Source organism: Colobus angolensis, unplaced genomic scaffold (assembly GCF_000951035.1).
Source record: "Colobus angolensis palliatus isolate OR3802 unplaced genomic scaffold, Cang.pa_1.0 Scaffold82, whole genome shotgun sequence".
NCBI lineage: Eukaryota > Metazoa > Chordata > Mammalia > Primates > Cercopithecidae > Colobus > Colobus angolensis.
The window spans coordinates 4,090,111-4,115,614 of record NW_012122043.1 but is presented as its reverse complement, the minus strand read 5'-3'; the positions used below and the strand labels follow the sequence as shown (position 1 = coordinate 4,115,614).

Sequence of the window (25,504 nt, the reverse complement as noted above, 5' to 3'; positions counted from 1 at the left end):
ATCTCCTGACCTCATGATCCGCCCGTCTCGGCCTCCCAAAGTGCTGGGATTACAGGCTTGAGCCACTGCGCCCGGCCTGTGTTTCTCTAAATTTGTTTTAGAGTGTATGTCATTAGATTATTGATGTTTTCTTATTTTGAAAATTTAATTTATAAAAACTCCCTGATACATGATAATAAATGTGCAGCTTACATTGAGTCATAAACATTTAATGGATTTATCTGCTATCCCCATCACTTTTGGTTTGTTTCAGAGCTTTGGAGCTATGGAAGGAGAAGTTTCTGAATGTGTAATAAAGGAATATCCCAATTTTTTTTTTTTTTTTTTTTGAGACAGAATCTCGCTCTGTTGCCCAGGCTGGAGTACAGTGGCGCAATCTCAGCTCACTGCAACCTCTGCCTCCCAGGTTCAAGCGATTCTCCTGCTTCGGGCTTCCCAGTAGCTGGGATTACGGGCATGTGCCACCGCACCCAGCTAATTTTTATATTTTTAGTAGAGACGAGGTTTCACCATGTTGGCCAGGCTGGTCTCGAACTCCTGACCTCTGGTGATCTGCCTGCCTCAGCCTCCCAAAGTGCTGGGATTATAGGCATGAGCCACCGCACCCAGCTGGAATATCCCAATCTTTAAGCAAAGAATTACAGTTGGTGAACCTGAAGCCCGAGTTCGTTCCACGCATGCACATTTTGTTTTTATTGTTTGAGACGGAATCTCACTCTATCACCCAGGCTGGAGTGGAGTGGCGTGATCTTGACTCACTACAATCTCTGCCTCCTAGGTTCAAGCGATTCTTCTGCCTCAGCCTCCTGAGTAGCTGGGATTACATGTGTGTACCACCACGCCTGACTAATTTTTATTTTATTTATTTTTTTATTTTTAGTAGAGACAGGGTTTCCCCTGTTGGCCAGGCTGATCTCGAACTCCTGACCTCAAGTGATCCATCTGCCTTGGCTTCCCAATGTTTCGGAATTAAAGGCATGAGCCACCATGCCTGGCTGACACATGAATGTTTTGGAACAACATTTAAATAGTCATGGCCATGTAAGAAGATAAGGAAATGGAGCAGAGCACTGGAGTAGTCCTATTGCCTTGACCAACATCCTGACCATGTAGTAGTTTACATGTAGTTTATTGTTAATATGTAAAGGTTTCAGACACATAAAATTTATACTCTCATCCCTGGTTCTTTCTAGCTTGATTTTTAGTTTTAGTATGGAAATAACCATTATAAGGGGGATAAAGTTGAAGAAGCACAAGTGTTTTTTTGTTTTTTTGTTTTGTGGAATCTTTTCTTTCAAATAATCTTAAAAATACAGATACCAATTTTCTTGTGATGTAGAATAGAAATGTGATGTGAGCTCTTAAAATGTCAGTTATCTGCCAAAGCATTCTCTTAACTTTCATCAGGAAAACATTCACTGCTGTCTCCTTGCCCCTTCCAAGAATTTGGCTGGTGTGATGCTTCTTTGCTTACTGTGCCTACTGAGTAGGCCACCCCATCATCTGATACAGAGACACCTGATCTGTTCTCACGCTGGTCTGTCCCCTGCCTTAAACATAACTCCAAGTCATATTCTCTCGTGGGATGCTCAGGCTTCCTGAAGCGAGTATGATAGGAATTGTTGTAAAAACCATTCACTTCCATGGGCAAAAATAGATTCTGGTGGTCTCCAGTAAAAGTGTATATAGTGTGTATAAAATCTCCAAAAATGACATAGTTTTTAAATCTTAAGTTTTTTGGCATTTAAAAAATTACCACCACTCTTTAAGTTTCCTGTTCCACCTGATGGTGTCTTTTATGTGGCACAGGCTTTTTATCTTTTTTAAGAATCATGTTTAGTGAGCTATAATTTACATACAGTAAGTTTACCATTCTTCGGTAGACAGCTCTCTGCCTTTTGACAGACCTACTCAGTCACATAACCACCACTGCAATTAAAATACAGAAAGTTTCCATCACCTCAAAAAGTTCCCTCAATCCCCTTTGTAGATCCCCTCTCCATCCCCAGCCCCTGGCAGTCATCAACCTGATTCTTTCCCTATACTTTTCCCTTTACCAGGATATTATTTAAATGAACCCAAACAGTATGCAACATTTTGTATGTGGCTTCTCCCACTTAGCGTAATGCTTTTGACATTCATCCATGTTGTTGCATGTATTGTTATTTCAGTTATATGGATGTACCACAGTTTGATTATGTATTTATCAAATGGCAGACATTTGAGTTGCTCTCAGTTTTCTTAAATTATAAGAAACTACAAAATTGTTTTTTCCAAGTAGCTGTACTATTTTGCATTCCCACCAGCGCTGTATGAGAATTCTAATTGCTCTGTATTTTCACCAGCATTTAGTTTAAAAAACTTTACTCATGGTAATGGTTACATAGTGGTATTTAATTGTGGTATTAGTTTGCATATAATGACTATCTCTTTTTTGGAGATGCATCTGCTCAACTGTTTTGCTCGTTTAAAAAAAAATAAGTTTTTTTGCTTATTGTGGAATTTTAAGAGTTCTTTACCCTAGATATGTCTTTTATCAGATGTGTTTTCTAAATGTTTTTTCCTAGTCTATGGCTCGTCTTTATTTCCTTAATACTGTCTTTTAAAGACCATGTATTTTAAATTCATTTGGGGATATCCAACTTATGATTTTTTTCTTTGTGGTAATGTTGTAGGCAGAATAATGGCTCTAAAAGATGTCTATGTCTTAATTCCTGGAACCTGTTGAATATGTTATGTTACATGGCAAAAGGAAATTAGAGTTACAGATAAATTAAGGTTGCTAGTCATCTGATCTTAAGGCAGGGAGATTTTCCTGGAGTTTCTAGGTGGACCCAATGTAATTACAGGGATCCTTAAAGTGGAAAGGGAGAGAGAAGCAGTTAGAGCCAGAGAAGGTGATGTGACAATGGAAGCAGGAAGCAGGTGAGGTGATGCCCTGGCAGAAAGACTCACCTGCTACTGCTGCCTCTGGAGATGGAGGAAGGGCCCATGACCCCTGGTCGTGGGCAGCTTCTGACTGCTGGTAGTACAAGGAGACAGCCTTTTTTGGGGCATCCAGAAAGGAGTGCCCCCTTGCCAACTTCATGATCTTAGCTCAGTGGGACCCATTTTGGTATTCTGGCCTCCAGAAGATAATAAATTTGTATTGTTCAAGGCACAGAGTTTGTGAAAATTTATTATAGCAGCAATGCAAAACTAGTAAGAATAGTTTGTGTTTGTTGTGTCCTAAGAAATCTTTGTCTAAGAAATACAAAGATTTTCTCTTATTGTTAAAATTATTTTATTTTTTTGAGACAGGGTCTTGCTCTGTTGCCCCAGCTGGAATGTGGTGGCACGATCATGGCTCACTGTAACCTCCACCTCCTGGGCTCAAGTTATCCTTTCGCCTCAGTCTCCTGAGGTAGCTGAGTACATGGGAACATGCTACCACACCTGGCTGATTTTTTTTTATTTTTTGTAGAGACAGGGTTTCGCCATGTTGCGCAAGCTAGTCTTGAACTCCTGGGCTCAAGCGATCAGCCCACTTCCCAAAGTGGGATTACAGGCAGGAGCCACCATGCCTGGCTGTATTTTTTTTAAAGCAGAGGTTTTATAGCTCTGGGTTTTAGTTAGGTGTGTGATCCAGTTTGAGTTAATTTTCACATATTATACAAGAGAAGAGTGTAGTTTCTGTTATTTTGCTATCTCTTTTTGCATTGTTCATTTCTAGCACCATTTGTTGAAAAGGGTTTTTCACATTGACTTACCTTGGCACCTTTGTTGACATTACATGACTATATGTGTGTGGGCCTATTTCTGGACTCTGTTCTATTCCATTGTTCTGTATGTTGACACTTGTACAAATACCACTGCTTGATTATTGTGGCTTTATGGTAAGTCTTGAAATCCCATCATGTGACCTCTGACTCCTTCAGCACTTTTCTACTTTTTCAAAATTATTTTGGTAATTTTTGTTCCTTTACTTTTCCACATACACTTTAGAATCAGCCTGTCAAATTTGGCAAAAAACTTGCTGAGATTTTAACTAGGACTACATTGACTCTAATGTAAATCAATTTGGGGAGAATTGCTGTGTTCATTTATTTGCATTGCTATAAAGAAATACCTGAGGCCAGGTAATTTGTAAAGAAAAGAGGCTAATTTTGGCTTATGGCTGTGTAGGAAGTATGGTGCTGGCATCTGCCTCTAGTGAGGGCATCGGGAAGCTTATAATCCTAGTGGAAGGCAAAGTGGAGCTAGTTTGTCACGTGGTGAGAGAGGGAGCAAAAGAGATGCAGACGCTTTTAAACAACCAACTATTGCAGGAACTAACAGTAAGAACTCACTAATTACCATGGCACTGAGCCATTCATAAAGGATCTGCCCCCATCACCCAGATACCTCCCACCAGGCCCCACTTCAAACATTGGGCATCACATTTCAACATGAGATTTGGAGGGGACACACGTCCAAAGCATATAATTGTCATCTTAATTATCACATCTTCTAATCCATGAACGTGGTTTATATATCTATTTTGAGTTTTCTGTTGCTAGTACATACAAATAACAGCTGATTTTCGTATAGTGACCTTGTGTCCTACAACCTTGATAAACCTGCTTTTCATGGTAGTAGTTGTATTGTGGATTCTGTAGACTTTTCTATGTAAACGTCGTGCCATCTGTGCATAAAGACAATTTTATCTCTCCCTTTCAGTCTGTATCCTTCTGTTTCCTCTTCTTGCCTTGTTTTCTTGTCTAAGACTTCCAGTACAATCGTGTATGGAAGTGGTTAGAGGGACATCCTTGGCTTGTTCCTTTTTTTTCTTCTCCTGAGAACGAGTTTCGCTCTTGTTGCCAGGCTGGAGTACAATGGCGCAATCTCGGGTCACCACAACCTCCGCCTCCCGGGTTGAAGCAATTCTCCTGCGAGTAGCTGGGATTACAGGCATGCACCACCACAACCAGCTAATTTTTGTATTTTTAGTAGAGATGAGGTTTCACCACGTTGGTCAGGCTGGTCTCGAACTCCCAACCTCAGGTGATCCGCCCGCCTCTGCCTCCCAAAGTGCTGGGATTACAGGCGTGACCCACTGCACCCAGCCGGCTTGTTTCTAATCTTATGGGGATGCTAGCAGTCTTTCATCATTACGTGTATGGTTTGCTGTAGGGTTTTTGTTTTTTTTTTTGAGATGGAGTCTTGCTCTATCGCCCAGGCTGGAATGCAATGGTGTGATCTCGCTCACTGCATTCTCTGCCTCCCGGGTTCAGGCGATTCGTGTGCCTCAGCTTCCTGAGTAGCTGGGACTACAGGTACCCACCACCATGCCCAGCTAATTTTTATATTTTTAGTAGATATGGCATTTCACCATGTTGGCCAGGCTGGTCTTGAACTTCTGACCTCAGGTAATCTGCCTGCCTTGGTCTCCCAAAGTACTGGGATTACAGGCATGAGCCACTGAGTCTGGCCTTGCTATAGGGTTTTTGCAGATGCCCTTTATCAGGTTGAGAAGTTCTTTTCTACTTTTTGTTTGCATATATATATGTGTGTATATATATGTATTTTTTAAAATCATGAGTGGATGCTTTTTTTGCCCCAAACCAAAAATGGTCAATAATGAATGGATGCTTAATTTGCCAAATGCTTTTGCTGCATCTACTGAGGTGATCATAATGGTTTTTCTATTTTGGTCTGTTGATAAGGTAAATTACATTGATAGATTATTTTTCAAATGTTGAACCAGAGCTGCATTTGTGAGATAAACCATAATTCATCATGTATTATGTGTTAATGGTTTCATATATCGCTCAGTTTGATATATTAGTATTTTATTAAGAATTTTTACAAATTCTTACCTGTCTGAGGGATATTTGTAATTTTTTTTTATAATGAGTTGCCTAATTTTGCTGTCAAGGTAATGTATTCTGGTCTTTGAATGGGGAGGTGTTCTAGTCTCTGGAAGAGCTTATGTAGAATTAATATTAATTAGTTAATTAATTTTTTTTTAGATAAGGTCTTACTCTCTTGCCCAGGCTGAATTGCAGTGGCATGATCACGCTTCACTGCAGCCTCAACCTCCTGGGCTCAAGCAGTCCTCCCGCCTCAGGCTCCCAGGTAACTGGGACTACAGATGCCCACCATCTGTAGTGGGCAGATGCACTACTATGCCCAGCTAATTATTTTTTGTAGAGACGGGGGTCTCACTTTGTTGCCCAGGCTGGTCTTGAACCTTTGGGCTCAAGCGATCCTCCCAAAGTGCTGGGATTACAGGTGTGAACCACTGTGCCTGGCCTGTTAATTCTTTATTCAGTGGTAGAATTCACCAGTGAAGCCACCTGTCTCTGGAATTTTGTTTTGTTGTGGTAAGATTTTAAGTATAAACACATTTCTAATAGATAGAGGGCTGCCTAGGTTATTCTTGAGTGGGTTTCACTAATTTGTGTCCTTCAAGGGATTTGCTCATATCCTCTGCATTTTTCAATTTATTGATATAACGTTCTTAGTATCATCTTATCCTTTTAAGTTCTGTAGAGTCTGTGTTCTATCTCCTCTTTAATTACTGATATTGTAATTTTTTTTTTTTTTTTTTTTTTTGAGACAGAGTCTCGCTCTGTCACCCAGGCTGGAGTGCTGTGGCCGGATCTCAGCTCGCTGCAAGCTCCGCCTCCCGGGTTCACGCCATTCTCCTGCCTCAGCCTCCTGGGTAGCTGGGACTACAGGCGCCGCCACCTCGCCCGGCTAGTTTTTTTTGTAGTTTTTAGTAGAGACAGGGTTTCACCGTGTTAGCCAGGATGGTCTCGATCTCCTGACCTCGTGATCCACCCGTCTCGGCTTCCCAAAGTGCTGGGATTACAGGTTTGAGCCACCGCGCCCGGCCTTGATATTGTAATTTTTGTCTTTTTTACCGTTGCAAAGAACCTACTTTTAGTTTCATTGATTTTGCTGTTATTTTTTGAATTTTGTTCATGTCTCTGTTATTTGCCTCCTCTTTATTTCCAGTTTAATTTGCTCTTTTTCTGATGTTTAAGATGGAAGCTTAGACAAACAGTAGTGTGTTTCCATTTCCCAGCCCAACCTTTATTCTGTAGCTCACATTTGTTTCACTTTTACATATGTTGTAACCCAGAATATATTATCTGTGCTTTACACAGTCTATTTTAAAAATACATGTCTCCACATACTTAACATTTATGACCCTCATTCCCTTTTGTAGATCTAGGTTTCTCTCTCTGTTATTTTCGTTCTGCCTAAAGAACATCCTTGAAGATTTTTCTGTAGTGCAGATTTGCATGTGATGAATTCTGTCAGTGTTACTGAAGTTTGAATTCTTAAGTTGACAGTTTCAGCATTTTAAGATGTCATTCTACTGCCTTCTGTATTTTTTTCCTTAGAAGTTAGTAGTGGTTCTTTGTTCCACTTCATGCAATGTGCATTTTATTCTCTGGCTGCTTTTGAGATTTTCTCCTTATCACTGTTTTCAGCAGTTTGATCATAATGTGCTTTGAAGTGGTTTTTTCTTTTTTATCACGTTTGGGATTTATTAAGCTTTTTGGATCTGTGAGTTATAGTTTTCATCCAATCTAGAAATAATTTGGCCAACATTTCTTTAAATATTTTTTCTGTGATCCTTTTCTGGCACTCTAGTTCATATATATATCATATATGTCTTACATATAGATTACTTCTACGTGTAAATTATACCTCCATTGGGTCACAAGGCTTTGTTCACTGTTCTTTCTGTGCCTCATTTTGGATAATTTCTTTTTCTGCAATGTCTCGTTTGCTGTTAAGTGCATCCAGTGAATTTTTCATTTCAGATACTGTATTTTCTAGCTGTTGACATTCCATTTGGTGCTTTCCCCCAACTGTCCATTTCTTTCTTCATTATATTCATGTTTTCCTCTAAGTCTCAACATCTCTATACAATAGCTGTCATTGTGTCTTTGTCTGCATCCCTGCATCCCAGAGTCCCGCCTGCTCCCTGTGCCCATGTCTGTCCTGCCTCCTGCCTCCTGCCTCCACTCGCACTCACTCCCTCTTCTCCACCGTCTGTCTCTGTCTCTTCTCTTTCAACAGTCTGATTTGAGATGGATCAGAGCCTTTTAAGTTTAAAGTTTGCATAGGATGTAACTTCCAGTGTGCTGTAAATATTGACATTTAAAAATGAAAATATTGTATTACTCTTTGAAATGTTTCCAGTATAGAATCTAAATACCACGGATACGCCCACCACCACAGATATGCCCATCATCACAGTTTTGTTTTTTTTTTTGTTTTTTTTTTTGATGTGTATAAGCTCTACGTCACTGGCTGGAAAACCTTTGCTACTTTTTCTCCTAGCGCTCATGTTTTCATTCCACTTGTTCCCTCAAATTGCACCATAATGTAAACATTTTTATGCTTATAAGTATTTTATTTGTGATTTTTTAATACTCTTCTGTAACTAGATATACAGGTAGATAGATAGATTGAGCTTTTTTTAATTATTATTTTTGAGACAGAGTCTTGCTCTGTGGGCCAGGCTGGAGTGCAGTGATGCAATCTCAGCTCACTGCAACCTCTGCCTCCCGAGTTCAAGTAATTCTCCTGCCTCAGCCTCCTGAGTAGCTGGGAGTACAGGTACCCGCCACTATGCCTGGCTAATTTTTGTATTCTTAGTATAGACGGGTTTCACCATGTTGGCCAGGCTGGTCTCGAACTCTTGACCTTGTGATCCACGGGCCTCAGCCTCCCGAAGTGTTGGGATTATAGACGTGAGCCACTGCGCACAGCCCAGAACTCACTATTTGAAAAGTTCCTGTAACTAAGACTCTTAAGTATTAAACATTTGCTTTTGAATGATTGTTGTAGTTGTTATTTGTACAGGCTCTGCTTCTGGTTTTTATTCCCTTATCCTGGCTGCCTATCCTTTGCCTCATCTCCCAGCCCCTCGAAGTGAGGGAGCCTCAAGGCTTTATCCTGTCTTTGGACCTGTATAGTCAGTTCCCTGGTGTCCTGGTTATCTTGTGACAGAATGCTTTTATACCCCGAATGGCTCCCAAGCTGCCCTCTCTGTCCAACCTCTCCTAGCACTGAAGAATGATCTGTCAGCTGGCCACTCAACGCCTCCACTGGGATGCCAACTTGAAATCTCAAGTTAATGTGTCTGATTTGAACTTCACACAGTTGTGCCCTCTGCAGTCCTTTTATCTTCATGGTAACAACTCTGCCTTTTCCATTGCAAGGTCAAAGATCTTCTTTGACTCCTTCTCTCCTCCCCCCATGCCTAATCTGTCAGCAGACTCTGGTGTTGCTGCCTTCAAAATCTGTCCACTTCATCTGCTCCCACCCTGATCCTCACCATTACCATCTCTCACCTGGATGATTACAACAGATACCCACAACTGGGCTCCTGCTCTGTGATCCGTTTATATGCTCCTGTCCCTCCCCTACTGAGACCCCTTTCATGGCCCCATCTCACTCTAAATCAGAGCCAGCTACATGCAGGGGTCTGCAGGGCCCAATACCCTTTGCATCTGCTCCCTCTTTGGGCTCAGATCCTCTTCCCCCACCTCACTCTCTGACTACACTGGCTTCCGCACGGTTCATGGAACATACTAGGCCTCTTACTGCTCCCACCCTGTCTCATCTACGTGGAGTGCCCTTCACCCCAGTACTCTCCTTCAGGTCATCGTTTTCTCTGACCTCCCTGCTTAAAATTGTAGCCTCTCCCCACTTTCTGCTCCTTCTGTGATGTGATTTATGTATTTTCTCTCCCTTCCACTAGAATATACGCTTCATAAGGGCGGGAATGATCTCTTATTGATGTGTCTCCAGGGCATAGAACTGTGTGTGGCACATAGTGGGCACTCATCAACTATTTGTGTAATGAATAATGAATTTAAGCAAATTCTGATGATAATTAAACATAAAATAACATTTCACCTGCAGTGTATCTCTGAAAATGATGATGGGGTTACTGTTAGCATTTTCCGTGATTAAATTGATGCATTGGTAAATGAATATTATTTTATGCTAGAAACAAAGGTCCAATACCAGATTTCTTCCATCATTTTGTCTTTATAGATATAAACTCTCAGGACTTCTTGTTCATATAAATAAGTAGATGGGGATGGAAGTTGTCATGTTATGGCTGTGCCATTTTGTCTTTGGACTTCCAAGTTAAAGGCCAAAGATCATAAAGTTGGTTTTTTTTTTTTGAGACAGGGTCTCACTCTGTTGCCCAGGCTGGAATGAAGTGGTGCAGTCATGGCTCACTGCAGCCTCAAATTTCCAGGTTCAAGCAATCCTCTCACCTCAGCTTCCCAAGTAGCTGGGACTGCAGGTGCATACCACCACACCCGGCTAATTTTTCTTTTTTTTGTGGAGATGGGGTTTAGCCATGTTGCTTAGGCTGGTCTCGAACTCTTAAGCTCAAGCAAGCCACCTGCCTTGGCCTCCCAAAGTGCTGGGATTACAGGCATGAGCCACCTTGCCCGTCCTCATATAAAGTATTTTCGTGATTTTTCCGCTGACTATTAGATTAGATTCCTTCTTCCATTTTGTTGAAAGTAGAGAATTGGAAGCCACCTGACTTGGAGAAGACTTTGTCACTCAGTCATTGGAATCCTTTGCTTAAGTTTCTGAAATGTCCGCCAGAATCACTTTACCAATCCCTGTCAGCTGCAGGGACATCATAATGCTTTTCTACCCTGAATAATTACATCTGTCACCCCTCACTTCAGAGCAGCTTTGCAGGCTTTTGTTGGAAATGCTGAGGAAGAGTTGAGAAAAACAGCAGTATTATTAATTTCAGCATACTAATATGTATACCAGTGTAGTATTTTAAAAATCTTATTACATTCTTCCTATTTTCACCCAAAACTTGGAGCTCCAGATTTAGCCCTTTCAGTTTATCAAAACAATCTGCCATATTCGTTAATTGTCAAACTAGTCAGCGAAATCAGACTCTTTGTCTCAGGCAAAAGTCTTACTTCATTTTCATTCTAACAACATGCCTCTGACAGCCATCTCACTCTGAGCTCTTGTTCCTAGTTAGATGGGTGAGGCATGGAGCCAGTGCCCTGGGTAGAGGAAGGCACCATGGCTGTTGGTTCTTGGCATCCTCTTTGCTTGGCTCTCAAAGGGGTGATGCCTGCTTTTACAGTGATTTAGGGTTTGAAGTTACTAGATGAAATTTTCATCATCCATGCCGTCAGACTCCACAATGTCTGAACCCAAGACACTTCAGCATGAACCAGGGCATACTATTTATAATACCATGCTTTGTCCTTTACAGAAATGGGTATAGGCCAGGCGTGGTGGCTCATGCCTGTAATCCCAACACTTTGGGGAGGCCAAGATGGGCAGATCACTTGTGATCAGGAGTTTGAAACCAGCCTGGGCAGCATGGTGAGACCCCATCTCTACAAAAAATTATCTGGGCGTGGTGGTGCACACCTGTAGTCCCAGCTACTTGGGTGGTTGAGGTGGGAAGATCACCTGAGTCCTGGAGTTCGAGACTACAGTGAGCTGTGCATCCCAGTCTGAGCAGTGGAATGAGACGCTGCCTCAGAAATAAATAATTTTTAAAAAGAAATAAATGGGTACAGATAGGGAAAAGCAAATGGAGACGCAGACCCTACCTTAATGCGTCGCTTTGAGGTGGCTTTACCGTTATTAGTGTGTCACGGGTACTTTTGTCCCCTGGGAATGTCCACTCCTCGAGGCAGTTCATTCTAGTACAAGGGGAGATGGGAGGTAGGCCTTTTTTTCAGGGAGGAAGAAGGTTGTAAAAGAGGAGGTGGGATGGAGAGCTGGCATGACTCCTTGGCCTCAAGGGTGTTGTCCACGGATTTGTTACCAGACAGAGCATATGTGGAAGTTGGCCATCTAGAATCTAGAAATGGATTCTGTCACAGTGATTTATGCCGACATACCCCTTCAAAAAGTTTGTTTTCCCAGGGCTCTCAGTAGTCTTGAAGACACTGGAGTATGGTTCCTCAAAGGTAGTGGGGAGTGGGCTCTAAAGCACAAGGAAAGAGGAGGATAATTCCTCTAATTGTAATAGTGGGGCAGGGGCCAGGCTGGCTGATGGAGAGCTGAGTGCCAGGAACTTCCCTCAGTTGCATTCCATTATTGTATTTTAAAACCTAGTTGTCTGAGAAGTACAATGTTTTCAGCCCCAGCAGCCGTGGACAATAGTAACATATAACTGGCCCATCCTGGACTTGTATACTGTGCTCTGGGCCACGGTACACGTGTAGTTACAGACATACTCAGTGAGTCCTCTACCTGCCAGCCCTGGAAGTAAACAGGCCTTCCCTGAACCATCTCCACCCTGGGCCAGGCACTCCCGGAGCCAGGTGCAGAAGGTGAATCAGAACTCTTAAGCTGGGGACATCATGAAGAAAACCTTGTAAATATGCTCTTGCGTTTCATCACAGTCCAGTCTGCTCCCAAGCTGCTTTTTAAGTTGGGCTGTGGAATTTCTGGGCAAATTCAATAATAAATAAGCAGCTTTGGATCAGAAAGCTGTGCAACTTCAAAGAGGGAAAAAGAGGTACTGATGCAGAAGCAGATCATTTTCCTGAGAGAGATTTGTTTCATGAAAGAGAAAAAAATAGAACAGTCTGTTCTCACTTTTTAATGAGTTAAGAGAAGATATAATCCTAATAATTATTAAGTAAGAACTTGACTGGAGCAGAGGGAATAAGGTAAAGTGATAATCGTTTTAGACCAAATAACATATTTAAGTGGTAGGCAAGAGTTGAAACTCTGTAATCCATGAAATGGAAAGCCAACTAGAGAAAAAACATAGCGTGGCAGGATGGAATGGCCAGAGCACAGCCATGTCCAAGGTGTCTCACATGGGTAGTAATCATTCCTAAGGAAAAGGAAAAGGACAGCACAGTGCAGCAGCAACGTCCAAAAGCTGTGGTAACAGGTCACAGAGTGGACTGCATGGTTTGTAACGTTAAGCTTGACGTTGGATTTCTGTGTCGTGCTACAGTGGTCAATATTAGAATACGTGTAAGACACCAACATCCACACATGCTTTGACGAACAAGGATATATACTCTGAGTATTTTATACATAAGATGCCACTTATTTGAAAAGTTCTTTTTTTTTTTTTTTTTTTTTGAGACAAAGTCTTGCTCTGTCACCCAGGCTGAAGTGCAGTGGCCGGATCTCAGCTCACTGCAAGCTCCACCTCCCGGGTTCACGCCATTCTCCTGCCTCAGCCTCCCGAGTAGCTGGGACTACAGGCGCCTGCCACCTCACCCGGCTAGTTTTTTGTATTTTTTAGTAGAGACGGGGTTTCACCGTGTTAGCCAGGATGGTCTCGATCGCCTGACCTCGTGATCCGCCCGTCTCGGCCTCCCAAAGTGCTGGGATTACAGGCTTGAGCCACCGCGCCCGGCCTGAAAAGTTCTTATATCTGGAGTTAAAAATTTCCCCAAACAAATGTCTTTGCCAAAGACTTTATACTGCCAGTCACAAATCCAAGTGTGTTTATAAAACTTAGAAATACGTATCTCAAAGAAGTGGAGGAAGGCTAGAATAATAAATGTCGTTGGATGAGTAAGCAACCAGTTAGGAAAAAAAATACGACCTTACTCTGTAATCAGTTGATGAATGAATGAGCTGATTACATGTAATCTTTGAAACCATTAAATTACTAAAAGAAAATATAAGAGGATATTGATATAATCTTCGTTGGGAAAAGCCTTTTTTAAGCATGACACCAAAGACAGAAACCCTAAAGAAAGATTAGCTTCTTAAAAATGGAAAACTAGTGTTCAGAAACCACAAAATCAAAATGCAAACAGCAGCCTAAGAAAAATTGCTTGTAACATGTAAAAAGCAAAGACTAATTTTCTTAAGAGATTTTTATATTAATAATTAAAAGATGAATACCTCAGTAATAAAAGGAGAGTTTCAGAACATTGATCATTCAGTTCTTAAAAGAAAAAACATAAATGACAAGTAATAATATAAATTTTAGCCTCACTGGTATTCATCAGAGAATGTAAAATAAAAGAGAACTAGTATTTCTCTTCTATCAGATTGGCAAAGAAAAAAAATGTCAGGGTCCAGGTAATGCCAGTTTTAACTGATAGATGACATAAATGTTGGTACAGTCTCAACTCTTAAGGAATGGAATTTTGTTTAATGCTGATTTGTTCGAGGCTAACAACTTGCTGTCATGCATTCATTTCATATAGAAAATTGAGAAAAGTGGTAAGATGTAATATTGCTGGTTTGTTCATGATAAATATTTTAGGAGAAGTTGAATTTTAATTTTAAAATGGTGCTAATTCTGTCAAATTTGGAAATCGAGAATAATTTAATTTCTAGTGACTTTTCAAGCTCATTCATGCTGGAGTGCCCTCTGCTGGCACCAGCAGCCATTTAGTGACCCCTGGCTGGGTACCATGTGAGGAGAGGGACTGCCCTGTGGGGTCTACAGGGTGTGGGGGGCAGGATAAAGAGGGAGTGGGGGTACACAGCATGTGGATGGCAATGTCAGTGATGCTCAGACCCTGGGCATCCTCCTTTGTGCCTACCAGCCCGCATTTCCAGGTCTGCTCTGTTCTGAAGGCTGTGCCAAGCAATCACTGAGGCAGTGATCTATCAGGTTCACTGCTGTGTCCCCAAGGCCTAGAACCATGCCCAGCAGAGGGTAGTTGCTCAGTAAGGGTTTGTTGGTCACTGTTAGTCTTGTGTCCTCCAATTGACATTCTCCTGGGGAGACCAGCAGTAAGCAGATAAAGAATTCACTTAAGGCACGAGATGTGTTCGGAGGGTTGTAGGTTCCAGGAAGATGGTAGGATGCAAGGAGGCAAGGCAGATGGCCCCAGAAGGATGTCCCTTCCCTTCCCTGAGGGTGTGCTTGGCCCCATGAGAAGACAGCAGGCGGGTGACAGCATGGAGCCCATTTCTGTTCAGGCGGGGGCGTGACTTCCACCAGTGTGTGTGCCTTTGGTAATGGAACCGAGGAACTCCACAGGCCTGTTTTTAAACTCCTGATTCTCTGTATTTGCCATATCCTAACAGAGTGTTTGCTTTTTGTTTCCTTTTTTTTTTAATTTAAAGGATTTTTTTGTTTTGTTTTGTGTTTTTTGATAGATGAGGGTTACTACCAGGGTGGAAAATTTCAGTTTGAAACTGAAGTTCCCGATGCGTACAACATGGTGGTGAGTAGCCTGCGTTGAGCCTGTTGTTTTACTTCTCGGGCGGGGCTGCCTGTGGCTGTGGCCCGCCACTGGCACAGGGCCCTAGCACTCCTCTCTGCGTGTGTCCATGTGTGACTGAGTACTCACTTCAGTATTTTTGTGATGAATGTCACTCATCAGCAGTATTTAGAGTGTTAGTAGAGAATTTGTTTATTCAACAAATACTTATGAGTACTATGTGCCAGGCAGCCTGCCTGTGTATTTTCTATAACTCTTATCTGTTACAGTCTGGCACTGAAGAAAAAAAGCATTGTAGTTTTGTTCATGGTATGACACAAAAATTCCAGAAGTCTATAAAATGTGTATTTTAGAATTTCAGAGAACGGTGACTTGTAGTTTAAACTATAAGTAATTTATACCTATAGTTTCATGTTAATCCCTCAAAGATCCTTTTAGGCGATGATTATACCAAATACCATTACATTATGTCTTTGCTTTGGTGGAACTTGCAGACCAATTAGGAGAGAGAAAGTGTAGAAAGTTGATAAAGTGATAAAAATGGTAAGTAGAGGACAGTAGAGACACTGATCAATGATAGGAAACTAGTTTTTGAGAATTCGGAGAAGGGAAAGTAATGATCACTTTGGAAAGTGGTCAGGGCTAGTTAAGCTTTTAGGGGGACATCTAATTGGAGTCACCCTGATGTGGCCCAGAACCAGGGGAGGGTGCTGTAGGTGACATGGAAATGTGGTGAACTGTGGTGACAGGTGTGGACATGAGAACTTGCAACCTGCAGAAGGCGGATGGGCCAGGTCAACTCGAGTGAAGAATTGGAGTTGGGGAAGAATAGAGGAAAAAATGAGAAAATTCAGATGTGTGGGTTTGGTTGGGCATTTTCGATTTGGCAGTGACAAACCACTGGAGATTCTGAATAATTCCACACTCCTGAGTTGGGGTATTAGAGGAGGTGTGGCTGCGCCTCAGAGACGGGTGTGATGTGTCTAGGCCCAAACTGCCAGGAGTTGGCGTACGGGCAGTTCAGTGTGCTTGTTTTATTGGCGTGCACTGTGGATATGTTTTCCTCCTCACGTGTTCTAACTAACCCTCTTGGCCCATCCAGTAGGAAAGCACAAGCTGATGGTGCTGCCAGAGAAAAGGAAGCTTCACTCCCATCATGAGGATGTGGGCATTTGGGACACTGTGCCTGTGACTTCGCTTGTGGGAAGTGTGCTCCCACTGCCTGACGAGTGGAGTTGCCCTGATCCCAGCCACAGGGCTCCATTCAGTGGCTGCAACACTTGTTTGAGAAGCCAAAGCTTCATCTATGGAAATTGACTTTTTACCAGACTACTCTATTTAGGGTTCTTTTTGAAATGTAATTTTTGGGGATGGGGAAGAGTAGGCAGTCCAAGTAATTTTTTAATTTGTAGACAAAGACGGGAAAATACACATTTCCAGTCTTTGTCCATCCACCACCTGCTGAGACTTTCCATTCTTCCCAAACCACACTGAGAAACCTGGTGACGGAGCACCGCACTGTGTCCAGTGCGAGGTCCAGATGCTGAACCACCAAACCAGAGGCTTGGTTTCAGTACAGATGTTTAGAATTTGGGGACTCTTTGATGGTTTCTGGAAACAAGCAGGCATACAGTATCTAAAATTCTATATTTAGATTTGCCTGTAAATACTTACGACACACCGTTCTGGATGTCATAGCAGGGAGTTAAGTGTAAGCTGATAAACTTTCCAGATAAGTCATGAGGCATCAGAGAACCATTGTTTCAGGTATATCTGGCATCATCTAGTAGCAGAGCTCCTTGTTTTCACTATAGGAAGAAAGTAAACTAAGAGAAAATACCAGGTAAGGAATGGGCGTGATTGAGAGCCTCTGTGTGCCAGGTGTCTTCACTCACTTTACATTATTCCATTCTTCTGATAGTTCTGTGGATGGGTGGGTTGGTTGGTTGGTTGGTTGGTTGGTTAGTTTAGTTTGTTATCTGAGACGGATCTGGAGTGCAGTGGTGTGATCTCAGCTCACTGTGACCTTCACCTCCTGGGTTCAAGCAATTCTCCTCCTCCTCCTGGGTTCAAGCAGTTCTGAACTAGCCTTCTGTCAGTGGATGATCTTAACATTTATATCTTTATACATTAGGAAGTTAGCGTTCTGAAAGCTAAAGTTAAAAATATTAGCTTTGCCAATGGAGACAACTGAGTTGTTGAAGTCACTTCATGTCCAGGGCCGCCCAGCTTTTAAGCATGTGCCCTTCCTACCACACCAGGTGGTGAGAAAATGTTTGTCATACTGTCTTGTCCCATTTGTGGCTTCAAGAAATAGGAAGGAAAATGGAATAAAGAATGACTTGAAAGCCACTGAGCCTTGAAGACTTGTTTCCCTTATTAGTTTGAGACTGGCACAGAGGTTGAGGTGGAGGATAAGGTTTTAATTTTCCCAGTGATTTTCCTGTCCTTCTCTCAGACCTGCTATTCCTCAGCCCTGCCCCTCGTTCCTCACTACCAGTCCCCATGGGAAAACATCATCCTGTGCAGCCTTTCTGAAGTTTGGTGTGCTGTGTTTGACCTTTAGCTCTGTAATGATGATCTTACATTTTTCTATTTCCACTGCTGTCTCTTTTGGAAGTTTCGTATATGATGGGCTGGTCAGATTTCATCAGGAATAAAACCCCATGTTCTCAAACCCAGAAGTACCGAGAGCAGCTGGTGGCTCTGCATGAACCATGTTCCTACTCTGCTTCTGTAGGGTCCTTTCCTCTTCTCTCCTCAGCCTTTCCTTCCTGTCCCACCAGACTTTTTTTTTTTTTTTTTTTATGAGGCAGAGTTTCGCTCTTGTCACCCAAGCTGGAGTGCAGTGGCGTGATCTCGGCTCACTGCAACCTCCACCTCCTGGATTCAAGCGATTGTCCTGCCTCAGCCTCCTGAGTAGCTGGGATTACAGGTGCCCACCACTACGCCCAGCTAATTTTTGTAGTTTTAGTAGAGATGGGGTTTCACCATGTTGGCTGGGTTTGTGTCGAACTCCTGACCTCAAGTGATCTGCCAGCCTTGGCCTCCCATAGTGCTGGGATTGTAGGCGTGAGCCACTGCACCCGGCCTCCTGTCCCTTTCTCATGTTTTCTTCCTGTTTGCCTCTCACTCACGCACGCGTGGGGCAACTTCCTTAGGGGCCAGCGTGTAACACTGGTGTCCCCATCAGGGACCCTCCAGAAGATCATTAGGGTGCAGTACTTGGTTGAACACAAAAGTAGTTGCATTTGCCATGTTTATAATGAATCATTGCTTAGAGACTCTCCCGAGCATCTCTTTGCCACTGGGCTGTGAGCCCTGAGGGAGTGCCAGCCATCTTGCCCACACTATTTCCAATGTGTAGCCTGTCATGCTAGGCAAAAAACACAGATTGTTCAGTGGTTGCCCCTCTCTCTGCCCCCCACAAACTTAACAGTGTAGAAAAGAGATGAAATAATTCAACCAGCATAGGGAGATCACATAGGCACAGGCATTCAGGACAGACTGTGAGGGCACACTCTGAAGGCGCCATGCGGGTCAGTGAGAGCGGACACAGCGGCGGCCAGTGCGGAGCCTAGGGGTGCGCTGCGGCTTCTCAGAGTGCATCTGCTTCACTGCCATGACTGACTTGACACAATTTCTGTACTTCATAAGGACTTTTTTCCTAAGAGTTATAGTTCCTGCAGTGAAGGTCTATTAAGACTGTGAATGTGGAAAACCTTTAATAAAGTCGATCGTTATTTCAGAATAAATTTTTAAAAGAAAAATGTCTATTTGGAATCCCGCACCCCACCCAATATCCCAGCAGCTAAAATTCAAATTTTTTTGTGTTTTTGTCCCTTTGCCTCTGAAGTTTAACTCCCAGCCTAAAGCTTGCCTCGTAATTTGTCAATTTAGAAACTGGCCAAACGGATGTAGAGACATTGAGTGAGCTCCTACATTGTGCCAGGCTCCATGTCAGACACTGGAGGGCCAAGGATGGGAACTTGGTGGCCTTTTAAGAATTTCAGTCTCTGGGGAGACAGACGCTGACATGATAATGAGGAGCCCGGATGATGATGTGGGCGACGGCTATTCCTCAGGCTGGTGGGGATGCCCGGAGGAGGAGCACATGACATGGCCTGGGGATGTCTTGGAGGAGGAGAGAGCCTTAGCCCAGACCCTGGCTGGCCTGTGGTGTCACACAGCCCACAGGTGTGTCAGTCAGGACTGGTTGGAGGAAGCTATGTGCTGCAGCAGGAGAAAGGATTACTACTCTTTGTTCTTGGCTCTGGTTTCCTCCTGGACGTGAAGACACCACGTCTCCTCACATGTTGTTGGCCAAATCAGATAACATGACCATGGCCAGCCCGGAGGGACTAAGGAAGGCCAGTCCTGCCGTGGGCCCTGGAGGAGGAGAACCAGAGACACTTGTTGAATAGCAGTGATGATGACCACAAGTGACACCTGAACTCCCACTCACCTTCTTCGTATGAAATTATCAGACTTTGTAGGGAATTGAGACAACACGGCCGTGCAAAAATAGAATAATAATCAGCCGTAATCTCTCCACCCAGAGATGATCACCATGACTCTCTAATGTCTGTTGCAGACAGTATAAATCCCACATACCAGTGGGGTGATGCTACACATAGTCTGGTAACTCGGGGCTTTCCCATCATAATATGATGGACGTACACATTCATGTCAGCCAATGCACGACTGCATCATCATTAATAAGAGTACTTCCTTGTATGATCTGTCATTTAAACTAGTCCTTTATCATTGGTCACTGGCTGACCAACCTTTTGTAGTATAAAGCAGACTTTCTGTAAAGGGCTAAGCAATAAATATTTTAGGCTCTGTGGACCATATATGGTCTCTGTCCCATATTCTTTTTTGTTTTTTCAACAACCTTTTAGAAATGTGAAAACCAGTCTTTGACCATGTGAAAACAGTCCCAGCCTGGATTTGGTCTGTAGGCTGTGGTCTGCTGCCCCAGAATAAATAGGGCTGTGAGGTAAGTCTGGGGCATGCATCTTATGTCTGTCCGCCTCTTTCCTCTGGATCAGTTCCTAGACATGGCATTGTGGGTATTGAGTAATTGATGCTCCATTTTAAGGTTCTGGATAAATCCTATTAAATTACCTTCCAAAGAGGAATGTCAGTTGGCATCCTCACCGTCAGTGTTTGAAAATTCCCTTTCCCTAAACACTTACCAAGGTAGAATGTTTGCCTTTTTGTTGTTGTTGTTGCCATTTTGGGAGGAAATGGTATCTCATTTAATATCCAGTTGTCTTTTTTTTTTTTTTTTGAGACAGAGTCTTGCTCTGTCCCCCAGGCTGGAGTCCAGTGGCACAGTCTCAGCTCACTGTAACCTCTGTCTCCCAGGTTCAAGCAATTGCATTTTCATTTCTTAAGTCAGATGCTGAATAATATTTCCCACTAATTAGCTGTTTATATTTTTTATGAGCTGCTATTATGTCTTTTGCCCATGTTTCCATTGGGGATATTTGTTTTTCTTCTAGGTTTACTAGAGTCCTTACATGCAAAGTATGTGAAACTTTTTTCTTAGGTTTTTTAGCTATGCTATAAATTCTTTGTTTTGCATTTGCCGTCTTTACAAGTTTTGTTTTTTTGTTTCATTGCTTGAGTTTTGTATGTTATGAAATGCTTAAAGCAGCCTTCAGACCCCAAGATGGTCATCTACATTTTCTTCTAGTCCTCCTATAATTCTCTTTTATGTTTAATTTTAATGCATCTGGAACACTGTTTTTCCAAATGGGTAGCCAGTGGCCCACCAAATAACCCAGTTCTCTATTGGTTTGAAAGGCCAGATTTGTCATACATTAGACTCCTGGCAGGGTGAGTGATGGTGGCCATGCCAAGCACTGAGGGGAAATGTGGGAGGGCTGGGCATTGTTTGTCTAGCTGTGGGCCACTGGGGTTTGGGGGAAGGGGCTAGGGGCCTAATTCAGTTTGGAAAGTATGTGTGTGAGAAGCCAGGTGCAGAGTTTTGCCCTCTGTTCTGGAACCACAGTTAAGAGGACCGTTGACAAAAGTAGGTACCTGTGTTAACGTCAAACTGTGGAAGGTGTGAAGGGGACAGGAGGAAGGGCGAATACCCCCAAGCCTTTGGGAGATGTGGTAGCACCAGGCTGAGTGGTCATGTGTGAGGGCCTCCACAGAAGGGGCACCTGCTTGGGAGGGAGAGTGAGTTTGCCAATTTTCTAGGTTCCTGCAAAAACAGAGTTGGTGACTCAGCCTAGCACTAGACTGCCACCATCCAGTGACCCAGGCGGGGTCACACAGCCCTGCCCCTCATGGCAGTCTGACCTTCCCTCTGCAGCCCAAATGCCTCAGTGGAAGGGAAAGATGCAGTTGCTCCTTTCTATTAAATACATTCCCATTTATTTGTAGAAAAGCACAATGTGAAATTTATTTAAACTCATTCTGAACCTAAATTCTTTGTCCTCAGACACATGGATTTACACAGTCAGTTTAATCAGTTTTTTGGAATCTACTGATTTTGTGGTATTTTGAAATTAGAAACAATGCTCATTAGAGTGTCAAAAAAGTATTTTTGCTTTATACAAATAAAGAAAAAGATGAAACTATAAAAGTTTACTAGAAAGTTAAAGACGATATTTGGATGGTGAAGTATTTTCTAAGTATGGCATCAAAGATAAAAATTTGATTACAAAAATAACCTCCTCAGAAAACATCATAAATAAAAATTAATAGCAGAGGATGCACAGGGAAAATGTTACCCATTTCACAAAGAGTTGATTCCTTTTTGAGATGACCTTTCTGATGAGATCCTGTGATTTGACACTTCTGCATGTTAACCAAGGGTACCTTGCTGTGGGAAGTCCTGGAGAAGAGGCCCTCTCCCTCACTGCAGGTTGTGGGGGTGGTGGGTGTCACGTCTTCTGAAGAACATGAGCAGTGTGTCAGAAGCTAGGGTTTCTGACCAGCAGATCCTCTTGCTGGGCTTCATCCTGAGGAAACATTTCATCCAGGATGAACCCGGCATTGATAGAGCACAGTTGGGAGAAGAGGAAGCAACCTGAGGGCCCAGAGGTAGGGAAGTGCTTGTTAAACTCGGGCAGGTGTACCATGGAAGGCAGGACACCATCTGAAACGATGGCAGAAATAACGAAAACATACGTAGCACAGCTTTCTTCTGTAAAGAAAAATGAGCATGCTGCATGCACAATATGTATATGGCCTAGAAAAGAGGCATAAACACATGTACTTCAGGTGTCACATAATTTCTGGGTAGCATTTTGATGGAGTGTATATATTCTTACATAAAAAGCAAAAGTGAAAGACAGCATAATTTATTATATATTTACGTATTTCTTTTCATTTCTGTTGTCCTTTTCTCTTGAGTACGGATTGCCTTTGTAACAGAGACATCTGTTTGGTTTGGTTTGGTTTGGTTTTCTGGTTTGGAGGCAGGGTCTCACTCTGTCACCCAGGCTGGAGTACAATGGTGTGATCATAGTTCACTGCAGCCTACAACTTCTGAGCTCAAGTGATTCTCCCACCTCAGCCTCCTGAGTAGCTGGGACTACAAGCAGGAGCTACCATGCCCAGCTCTTTTTTTTTTTTTTTCCTGGAGAGACAGAGTCCTGCTATATTGCCCTGGCTGATATCAAACCCTTGGCCTCAAGCGATCCTCCCACCTCGACCTCCCAAAGTGCTGAGATTTTTTTCTCCTGGGCATTAATCATATTTTCTTCTCTTAGGTGGCCTCCCTAAGTGAGCCACATGCCTGACCTAGAAAAATCTTAAAAGAACTTTATCCAAACATGCCAAGTCATAAATGATGTTCATATACTTTATCCCCACAAATTCATTTTCATTCTCTTTCTCTCCTTTAAATATTAAGTGGACTAGGGCTTTCATCTAGGAAAATGTATGTGATAGTAGCATCTTCAGAAAAATCCAGCAAAGGGAACAGGCTGTTCTTGCAAGGAGCAGTAACTTTCAGCCATAGTAACTTGTAGTGCAAAGGAATCTGGGGCTTCTGGTTGGATTTGGGCCCAGAGGATGCAGAACTATTCCCTAGAGTGCACTGTGGATACCTGCAGTCCCAAACCCAGGGGGTGTGGGAGGTGACAGAGGTCCAGTCACCAGCACTGTCAGCTGGCAGGACATTTGGGGCTCGTAGAGAGGTGCTCAGAAGCCCATGGGGTAGACTTTGCTGCTGAGACTAGCCCTTGTGGACGCAGCCCATCAACACATGCCTCGTGGGTGAGGTGAGCCAGTATTCAAGGTTGAACACATGCTCAGCGAGTCAAACTGCACGCTGAGTAAGCCGTGAAACAAGCGTCTAGATAGGGTATGTGGTAAGGCTCTGGCCTGGATATGTGATTTGCAGAGACTGTGAGTGTGATCTCTCATTCTCTCTGTGTTGCAGCCTCCCAAAGTGAAATGCCTGACCAAGATCTGGCACCCCAACATCACAGAGACAGGGGAAATATGTCTGAGGTAAGTTTCTTGTCTTTTCTTTCTTCTACATTCGTGAGTGTCATGTGTGAGCATTGGGCTTTTAAACATGTTGTCTCCTCTGAGAGGGGATTTTGAGGCATGCCCAAGATTAGGACGGGCTTGAACTCAGCTGAAGTAGCTGTGGTTGCCTGCCTGCTCCCAAACCCTACCCTACCTTCTGCCTCTAGACCAGTGTCCTCTCATGGCCCTCTGGGGGCCACAGCCCTACCAAGTTCATAGTGCAGCCTCCTTGCTTGCCCAGGATGGACCTTTGGGGTCCCTTGCCTTGTTCCCCCCGATTTAAATGAGAGACCACATTCCCTCCATGTGGCTGATTTTAGCTAAGATGAGAAAATATGATTAACAATAGATACCCAGGAGAAAAAATGTAGATAGCAGGCTTAAGACAACCTTGGGCACTTGTATTTAAGCTGCCTTCTCTCTACCAAAATGGTCCTAATAGGTGTCAGGTCACTTAGGGCAGGCAGCCTCTCAGAGCTTCGTGTCTGCTGTGACTTGTGTCCCTGATCCCTGGCCTGGGCAGAACATCAGGGATCAGTGATTTCTCCTCCTAAGGCTGCTGGAAAAGATGTATGGGTGGATTGGTTGGTTTTTAAAGTAAGTTTCACGTTTAGGCTTTATTTTTTTTTGCGCTTTGTCCCTTTCATCACTTTAAGGCAGCGAGGTTGATTGCAGGGGCTTTGATATCAGACCACCTGGACCTGAGTCCAGCTTGCTGCCCCCGCCCCGCCGCCCGGGGCAGCTGTGGGACTTTAAGCTAGGCATTTGATCCGTATGTGCCTCACACTTAGCCAGCTTGGAAAGTAGGCACAAAGTGTTTTCTTAGCACATTTCTCCTACTTTTGACATGAAATGCAATTAGTGGCCTAAGTCAGTTCTCATGCAATTAGTGGCCTAAGTCAGTTCTCATGCTCAACCTCCGTATCTCTTTTCTTTCGTTCCTCTCTCCTTAGTAAACACTAGTCACCTTTGAAAGGAAATGTGTAAACTCTGGCTGCTGGAAATCTTACCTCAGGATGCCTTTCTCTTCACAAGTACAGTTAGTGCCCATTTGCCCCTTTCATTTTTGTATATACTGCTCCCTTTCTTCAGTATCAGCCTCATTTTTCATAGATAGTTAAAAATACATTTTACCAGACATACCTTTTTTAAAAAAGCATCTTCTCTTTGAAGTATCTGTCCTTTGCGTATTGAAATGTTAAAATTCCACTATCTTTAGTTGCAGGTTATAAATGAGTTTGGCCCAGGCCCCCACTGCCCCGCTTCCTCCTGTGCTTGTGAGGACACCTGGCTCACTTTCTGGGGGGCCATACTCTACTTACCTGTCTTGCCCCTGCCTTATTCAGAATTGGGTGCAGAATAGGAAGCTCTCTTGTCCTTTTTGCCATCTTCTGGGAAATCAGATGATTAGCAAAGCCTGATAAGGATAAACAGATGGTATCCTGATATAAAAGCCAGACATCTTAAGGAAAAAGATTGTCAGATTTGACCACATAAAAATTAAAAACACAAAATGGAAGGAGAAATGATCAGCTGGATTAAAATCCTTCGTATGTAAATAGTCCTTACTATTCATTAAAAAAAGATGGATACGTCCTCCGGAAAAATGTGGCATTGGCTACAAACAGGTGATTCATAAAAGGAGAAATAAAAGTGGGCAGTAAATATCTGAGGAGATGTTCACTCTCATCGGTAACCAGAGAAAGGTGCAGAAAACCATGAGGTGTGGCTTACCACTTATCAGATTGGCAGGCACAAAGGTAGATACTTGGTGGTGGGGCAGGGAGTGTGTGACAGAGAGCGAGCAGGCTCTCTCGTTGGAGGGTGTGTATATTTGCACACCT

General features: G+C 43.0%; 1 protein-coding gene across 2 annotated transcripts in view; it reads left to right on the top strand.

The window, feature by feature from the left end:
• The window catches only part of UBE2F (ubiquitin-conjugating enzyme E2F (putative)), a 75,751-nt gene that overhangs the window by 34,635 nt on the left and 15,612 nt on the right, over window positions 1-25,504 (top strand). For both annotated transcript variants that reach the window (XM_011929592.1, XM_011929593.1), the window contains 2 exons: window positions 15,094-15,161; window positions 23,569-23,639. In XM_011929592.1, the coding sequence (XP_011784982.1) occupies window positions 15,094-15,161; window positions 23,569-23,639 (139 nt within the window). The remainder of the gene's footprint in view (window positions 1-15,093; window positions 15,162-23,568; window positions 23,640-25,504) is intronic.